Below are 8,395 nucleotides of genomic sequence, written 5' to 3'. Positions count from 1 at the left end.
GCTCTTCCTTGTGGGAGAGGATCGCAGGAGTCAAGTCATCGAGCGAAGACTGCAGTAGAAAAGGTAATCGAGGAAAAGAAAAAGGATGAAGAGGCGCGAAAAGAAGGCTACGGAATCTCCTTCCGATATCCGGATTGGAATTGCAGATGGCGCCCAACCTTGCGCCACCTCGCCATCGCCGTCGCCGTCGTCGCCGCAGCTGCCGCCAGTCGAGTCCGACCGACCTACCGACCGCGGGGCGCGGCAGAAGGGGGAAGGGAAGGAAGGGGCTGCGCTCGCTCTCTCGACTCCTTGTAGTCTTCCTACGATCCGCCATCCGCTCCGTCGGCCAGTGTTTACGCCGACGACGAGAGGTATTCGCGATCGAAACCGGAGAGAACGGAAGAGCTTGGCGCAAGAGAGTTGGAGAAATAGAGAGTGAGAGGAAGAGAGAGGAGGAATAGGGATAAAATCGAGAGGTGGGGAACTCTAAGGGGAGCTAAGAGGAAGATGTCTTTCATGCCGCTGTTGATACTTTTGAGAGACGAAACATCGAACGTCGATACTTTCGATCGACGAACGGACGGACGTGGCGATTAGTGGGTCCTCGGGCTCGGGCCCTTCCTCTCGTTGACCGATGCTCGTCGATTGACGCGACACTAATCGTCACGCGACGTCGTCGCCACCACTCTACCACGATAGCGCACCTCGGTAGCAAGATAACCTACTCGCAAAACACTCACAGAAGGTTTGTTTCCAATTAAGCGCTCAACGGACGGCTCGCGCGGTTCATTCGCGTTATTAAATCCTCGTCAACGATGAAAACAAGCGTATATCGACGTATAAAGATAGAAATAGAAAGCAGCTCTCGTCGCACGATGGTAGATCCTAGAATCCCCCGTTCCTCTCCTCCCGATCTCAAAGAACCGTAGTCTTGCAAAATGGCCACCTAATTAATTCCGTGTGATTCGTTTTACAATCTTATCGCGCCGATTTCTAGAAAAGAATCGACAGGGATCGCAACCGATGCCGAAACCGTTATCCGAACAAATCAATCGAGTTATTACGGTCAGAGTTTATCGGGTCTCTACGAATTACCCGATAGAGATTCTCCGCGTCATCTAAAATATTGCGCGCACGCTCGAGTAAACGAGCGTTCATTGAATTTTCCGAGCCGACCCGTTGCGTGTCCATTTCCGCCCACGCTCTTCTCTACCGGATATTGTCGGGACGAGAAACTAAAATCGAACACGGATGCGGGCACTCGGAGTAATCTTTCATTTATTCGCCGTTGTGCAAATTAAGATTAATTTTTTTCGAAATTGATCTCGCAAAGAGTCGTGTAGTGTATTCTTTTTGAAAAATTTTATATAATTTTATATATTTTATATCACGCAACATAAGTATCAATTTTTAAGGAGACGAGGTAGCTGTAATGATCAAAACAAATCTCAAAATATGCACTATATATCTCATGGGATTTTTGCAAGAAACATTTTTTGAAGAAAAATCAAGATTTAAAATATATTTATCTATATAATATATAATTTTACTTTAATATGATTGCCATTTAAATTTTTTAAATAGTATATCGTAAAAATATTTATAAGAGACGTTTATATATGTGAAAAATTAAAAAGACGCTTCTGCGAATTTTGATTTCATTTAGATTGTCAAGCAGGCGAATCATCGCGATGACGTGTTTCCTCCGTGAACGTGGATACCCATCGCGAGTAAGAGCGCGTGTACGTCAGTGGCGCGGGATTAATCATGGCGTCATGTGGCACGATGTGGGATTTCTTGCGGCCGTGAAAGCCACTTTAGCCACTAAATTCGATCTGCGTTCTCGCGGAATCGCGAGCCAATAACGACTCTCTTCAACGACTCTTGGTAAACAACGGCGGGCGGTTATGAATTTTGTCCTTATCACGATCAGCTGTACCTTCTTGCGACGCCTCCACTCTTTTAACACCTCCTGAATCTACGGCTTACTTCCTTTCGAACGAAAAGTGTAAAAAATATATTTAATCTAATGACATTGAGACTTTTCCATAGCGCGTTTACGGCGTCAATTATAATAGGTCGAGGCGATTCATCAATATCAATGCCGATCATTGATATCGAAAATGTAGCCATGTTTATCGTTCATCGTTCGTTCGCACACAGCGATAAATCGCCGCAAAGAATGCGTCAAAAAAATTATCTTGCATAATCACACGCGCGTTTCTCTGCACTTTTTGCATTTTGAACGAGGGAAATGTATTATATTTGTGTTGATTATGTATATACTTTCTAAAGGATACAGTAGAGTAAGCGCTCAATTTAAGATAAAGGAATTTCGCATAAACCATTCTCCGAAGAATTATCGCGGAGATCGCGAGGAAAGGAGAGGAAGTTTAGACGCTCTCCGAAACGTAGTCCGTTCACCGCGCATGATTTCACGAGCATGATGCAAAAGTTGCGTGGCTCAGCGATATTGCGATATCGCACACCGCGATAGAGGCTCTTAAGTAAGTAACTTGGCGCGAGAGGTATCTCCTCGTTTACGGTGTTTAGTAACGATCGAGACGCGCGTCCGATACCGATAGATCCGGGACGCGAGGTGGAGGAGACAACGCGGAGGGTAGGAAAAAATTATTCCCTTGTAAGAGAAGAGAAATAATTTTACACAAAGGCCAATTCTCTATAGGCAGAAAAAGAAAGAAAGAATTTAAAAAAAAAAAAAAAGAGGATATGGCAGACCATCACCGCCACCGTTGTTGCCATCGTCATCGTCGTTGAAGCGCGTCTAGATCGCTTCCTCCATTGTGCCGAGAGGCACAGATGATGTGTGCGCGCGCGCGCGCGCTCGCACGCACGCACGCACATCCGCTCGGACCGTAACGTGAACCGGAATTTGTTACAGCCACACACGTGTCGAGGACGACGACGGACGACTGGGAGAAAAGCAGTCCAGTAGCCAGATGATCGACGCGCTGACAGATCGCGATATCGCTCCGATAAAGCATTTTAATCGCCCCTTCTAGAGCGAGTGCGTCGCGAAGCGGGTGAACGTTCGAGGAGGTGACAGGCGACAGACGACGAAAGTCCGTGCCATTGTTCGGCAATCGTATCGCCAGAAGACGCATTTGGACGCTGCGAGAGGTGATCGTAATCGTCGTCGCCAGGCGGAGACCATCGGCTCCGAGGATGACGAGGATCGACGACCTCGGGAACGCGTAGAGATTGGTGGAATAATTATTCTTGCACGCCATGTTGGCCGCGGCGGGCAAGGGCGAGAGAAGAAATCTGCGCGGAAGTGCGCGACTCTCGTCCAAGATGTCGGGAAGGCCGCCCCGGTTGCGCGCACTGCGACCGCGGTCGCGGCAGCAACGGACGAGGACGGACGCGACGCGCAGATCGGAAAGTAACCTTAAAGAGGCCGCGAGTCATGAGGAGGAGGAGGAGGAGGAGCTCGACGGGAAGAGATGCGACGAGGAGGAGAAGAAAGCCGAAGACGCGGGGAAGATGACGGACACGGTGAGCACTGACATGGCGAATGAAATGGACGACGACGAAGACGACGACGGCAACGACGGCAACGATGGCGACGACGACGAGGTGACCATGACAGCGATCGTCGACGAGAGGAACGAAGAGGCGACACCAGACAACGGCGACGATATCGTTGACGTTGACATTGACGTTGACGTTGACGTGGAGATGAGAACCGAAGGAGGAACGATGGAGACGACGAACGAGCAGGCTTCTTACGAGTGCAAGAGCTGCAAACCCCCCAAAATGCTGCCCGATATCAAGGCCTACTTGGAGCATCTTCGTAAGGAGCACAAGTATAAGGTGAGCAAGACAACGGCAAGGCCGTTTCTCTTCCGTCCGGATTCATATCCTCCACTCTGTCTCCGTTTTGCGTCTCTCGTGTTCGTTCCTTTTTTTTTCATCTTTTCTTTCCTCCTTTTTTTTTTAAGTAGAAGCTGTTTTTGAAAACGCGAAATACGCGATAAAAGGCGAGGCGATAAGTGCTAAGGTACGTTGCGCGTTACTACTTTACATTTATACGATCCGAGTTTTCTCTAGTGTGACGACGTATTAAGTGAATCATTCATATCAAGACAACACACTCATCAGTTCGCAGGAATATGTTTTATTGTAATTTTTAGGGTAAAAACGGGCACAATCCAGTCGAAAATCGTTGCCCTACGTGTTCATTGAACGTGAAAGATCTTGAAACTCACCAAAGAGTGCATCATTTGAAAAGAAAATTCTTTCGATGCGCAAAATGCGATTACATGACGCACATCAGAGCGCGTTATACTAAGCATGTTAAATATCATTCTATGCCGATGATCAAGTGCGATGCTTGTGATTTTAGTTCAGCGTATAAGGTTTGTTTCTTCATAATCCTACTTGGTTTCCGAGAGATGAGTGATTATAAATCACAAATTTTCCAGGGGTTCGAAGAGAAGCTTGCGATTACTTTAAGATTATATCTATATAGATTATACGTGTGTCTTTTTTAACGCTATTTTTCAGTGGAATCTAGAAAGACATATGCGGAATCATGGAGGTGGAGGTGCTTTCAAATGTCGCGCTTGTAATTTTACTGCTGATATCCGTCAGAGCTTAACGGTGCATGAGTCGTATCATCACGACCCACCTGTGAGTCATGTCAACCGCAAAAGTAATAACGCTTTTGAACGTAAGCCACGAAATAGTCCGAAACGTTATAATCAGGTAACGCAAGCATACACGATTGTTATATTCTTTGTTGAAATATATTGATTAGTCGTGTTAAATAGTCATGTTTGATATGTCTGTTAGGTTGGAGCGAGTGACTTTCGAGCAGCGTTAAATAAAACTGGAAGTACAACCACGTCGGCCAACTCTACCGATTCATTCGTATCGGATCATTCGTTGATTTCAATAGACGATAAGAGAAGCGCTCTAGCCAATGCCGAATGCATTGCATTGAAATGCGAAGAAAAGGGATGTCAATTTATAACAGCCTGGGATTCCGAGATGCAACGTCATGTAGCGGAATGTCATTCTCCGATTGCTCCACCCAAGCCAAGGAAACCACTGCCACGATTAATTCCATTAAGTTTAGCTAATTCTAAGCCCAATAATACGGTTGGCAATAGCGGGCCATCCACAACTCTGCTGAAAGTTCCACGGGTCAGAGTGAGACCCGAGTTGGCGCAAATTGCGAGGGATACAGAACTGGCCAAGATGTATGGAAATAAAGAGGTTGGTTGTTTGTTGAGCGAAACAATTTATTTTCGTTGTTGCGTAAAACGTGAATGTAATATACGTATAATTTTACTTTTTTAATTACTTATACTATTGTAAATTTGTATACGATAACCTTTATGTGCACCAGTGCACACTAATGCATCTGACCGAATTCGCTATATGTTTTTGTCATTTTGTTGCAGTGTGTTTTTATTTTATTACCGTTTGTCATTTCATTTTTCAGGCCGCGAATTCGAAGAGGGACCTCAATACCGCAGCCGGTATATTTGAGAGAAAGAACGCTTCCTTCTTCGATAAGCTTAAGGAAAAACTAACGACGTCGGCGTCGATTAATAATAACGGCGTGCCAGAGGTAGCTGTAAGTAGCGAGAACGATTTGAAATGCTGGTGTACGTTTAAAGCTAGTAGCATGGAGGAACTAGCTTGCCACAAACAGACACATCACACTGCGCTCAGCGTATCCGTGGGTACGACACGTTGTCCTAAGTGTAGAAGACGTTGCAAGAGTACAACTGATCTTCAAGTGCACATGCAATGCTGCCATTCGCGCAACGACACAACATCGTCCATCGATAGTAGTTTAGAGAAAATAACGAATTGCTCGGACGTCCGCATGACCTCGTCTTATCGTGGTGAATACTCTTTTCCATCGCAAATGGATTGGGACGCGAATCTCAGAGGATTAAATTCTTCTGGATCCTCGGTACAGTGCTTGATGATAATGATCTATGTATATGAGATAAGAAAGTTACTACCCAAAAAGATATCGCGATTCTCTGCGAAAATCATTGCGATCTATATAAAGCAGCTAAAAAGTTATTCGTGGAACGCGGGCGTTTATAGAAATTCTATGTGAAGTAAACTTTTTTTATCGCTGTATGAATATTTATTTTAGCCATGTGTTTTATAATTTCTATTTTCTGTAAAATAGTTAAAAATCTGTTATACTACTAGTGTTAGTGTTAGCACATATAAAGCATATATCTTAGAAGTGTGCAGAAGCTCTATGTATCGAGAAACAATAATTAGAGAATGTTAATTAGAGCCTCGTTATTTTTATTTTTTTATTCTTTTTTTCGTTTATTATTAAGAATGTGCTTTACATATTGCATAGTGGATGTCGAGCATCTCTCTTCTAGTTTGTTACTAGTTCATTATTGGCATCCTGAGTTTGATACGATAAAAAAAAACTTTTATCAGGTTGAAGGTGGTCCGACACATCCGACCGGGCGGCGAGTATTCAAATGTCCCCATTGTCCGTTTTGGGCTTCCACCGCAAGTCGCTTTCACGTTCATATAGTCGGTCATTTAAACCGGAAGCCGTTCGAGTGTTCTATGTGCGCGTATCGTTCTAACTGGCGATGGGACATCACAAAACATATTAAACTTAAAGCAGCTAAAGACGCAGTGCATACGACCGCCAGAGTGCTCATGACGGATGAGACAGGTCGACGGAATTATTCCAAGTATAACAAATACCTCGCACAGGTGAAATAATGAATCTTAATAGTTACATAATAACTCATTGACTTATATCATATTGAGCGTAATGATTTAATATGCAATAATTTGCCTTGTGAAAGGGATGACAGAATCTCGGCACCACAATTCGGCCACGGCGCTCAAACGTCTTGATTGACACTGTGACACTCATTATAAGCATATTCTTAGTAATTATAGACGGGAAAAGAAATATCGATTCTATCTTTCTTTACGAAAGAGTTTCAGATCGATATTTTTGAAAATTCTGTAAAAATCAAACGAAATCGATTTTTCATTAAGAATGCGATACAAAATTTTTGGCGTAGATGTAGTTTGATAAATGTATTTCATGATTACATCATCCAATATCTTGTCATATGCGAAATTCTGTTTACATAGAGCAATGTTTTCTGGTACAGGTAGAACAACAACCGTGGGACGAAGATCATATGGAGGAACGTAGCATAGAAGAAGCCAACTCTGACGGACTTGCCTCGACAAAGTTGTTAATCGTAGACAACAACAAAGAGTACGTTCCGACAATTGATCTCGCATCACAATCTCCCGTCACGATCTTGCCATCGAGCGAGACGAATCAGAACGGTCATAATGTCGATGTGAGTTTGCGACCTCCACCACCGCTTAAAGCGGCAATCAAGAGTCGCGGACAGTCTCTGCTGAAGAACAATCCAATTACGTACATACATACTACTAGCAGCGGCGGTGCGCTTTCTATATCTACAGCGACGGATGAGAGCAAACGCATTCAGTGGAAGTGCAAACGTTGCAATTTTCGAGATTTCAATAAAGACACCGTCTTGTTACACGTTAAGTCCCATTACGAATCTGCTGATCAGGAACCCACCGAAGAAAGAGTAAGTTTCATGCTGTCAAATATATCTTATTTCTTGCGGTCGTAGAGCGCTTGTGCTCAAATTTAAATATTCCTTCTCGGAATAATATTGCTTTGAAAAAAGCAAGAAAATATAAATATGATACCTGAGCAGATAATTAAATAATATAAGTGGAGCCACTGTTACTAGATACGCAAATAGTTGATATAGAATAAGAAATATTCTTCTCTCTCTTTCTTGCTTTTAATCTTTATATTTTTATATTCAGTTACCTTTAACAAAATCCAATTTAATGTGCTTCTTTGTCTTTTTCACAGAATCCATTTGGTTGTGGGGATTGTCCCTTTTCAGCACCAGATGCTGCGACTCTGTCTCTTCATAGGATGCACCATCGGCCAAATTTGGAAGCTATATTCAAATGCTATCTTTGTCCATACTACGTTAGTACAAAGGCGTATGTGTCGCTGGTAACGCATTTTATAAACATGAACGTCGTTTCTTTTTAATATTGAGAAAAGCGCGCTAACTTTCCGTTTGTTATATAAAGAAGAGTGTATTAAAAAAAACATGATATATATAATGCAATATTTATATATAATGCAATTTCTCTGTTTGTTATACTACAGAGAACTGTTGGAGCACGCTAGACTTCATGGGGAAGAGTTGGCTGCTATCCATCAGCAAAACATGGATTCACCAAATTCCAAGAGTAAATTGCAACAAGTGTCGATTTCCGACGTCGGTAAGTTTCATAAATTGTACATTCAAATTGGAACACACACACACACACACACACACACACACACACACACACACACATACACACACAC

At 43.4% G+C, this 8,395-nt stretch overlaps 1 protein-coding gene across 9 annotated transcripts in view; it reads left to right on the top strand.

Moving 5' to 3' along the window:
- Nucleotides 1-15: 15 nt before the first annotated feature.
- Nucleotides 16-8,395, top strand: part of LOC115236845 (zinc finger protein 91-like) — an 11,395-nt gene continuing 3,015 nt past the window's right edge. Inside the window, exons 1-11 of one of the 9 annotated variants that reach the window (XM_029809543.1) lie at nt 16-727; nt 1,649-1,712; nt 2,885-3,816; nt 4,137-4,361; nt 4,510-4,710; nt 4,798-5,223; nt 5,453-5,932; nt 6,430-6,717; nt 7,131-7,586; nt 7,883-8,019; nt 8,192-8,307. In XM_029809543.1, coding sequence (XP_029665403.1) covers nt 3,232-3,816; nt 4,137-4,361; nt 4,510-4,710; nt 4,798-5,223; nt 5,453-5,932; nt 6,430-6,717; nt 7,131-7,586; nt 7,883-8,019; nt 8,192-8,307 — 2,914 coding nt within the window. In that variant the 5' untranslated portion in view covers nt 16-727; nt 1,649-1,712; nt 2,885-3,231. The other 8 variants (XM_029809541.1, XM_029809542.1, XM_029809544.1 and 5 more) reach the window with 8 other exon arrangements.

This window comes from Formica exsecta, unplaced genomic scaffold (assembly GCF_003651465.1).
Source record: "Formica exsecta isolate Colony F162 unplaced genomic scaffold, ASM365146v1 scaffold26, whole genome shotgun sequence".
Classification (NCBI taxonomy): domain Eukaryota; kingdom Metazoa; phylum Arthropoda; class Insecta; order Hymenoptera; family Formicidae; genus Formica; species Formica exsecta.
The sequence above is the reverse complement of the archived record's forward strand: the minus strand, read 5'-3'. Positions and strand labels throughout refer to the sequence as shown.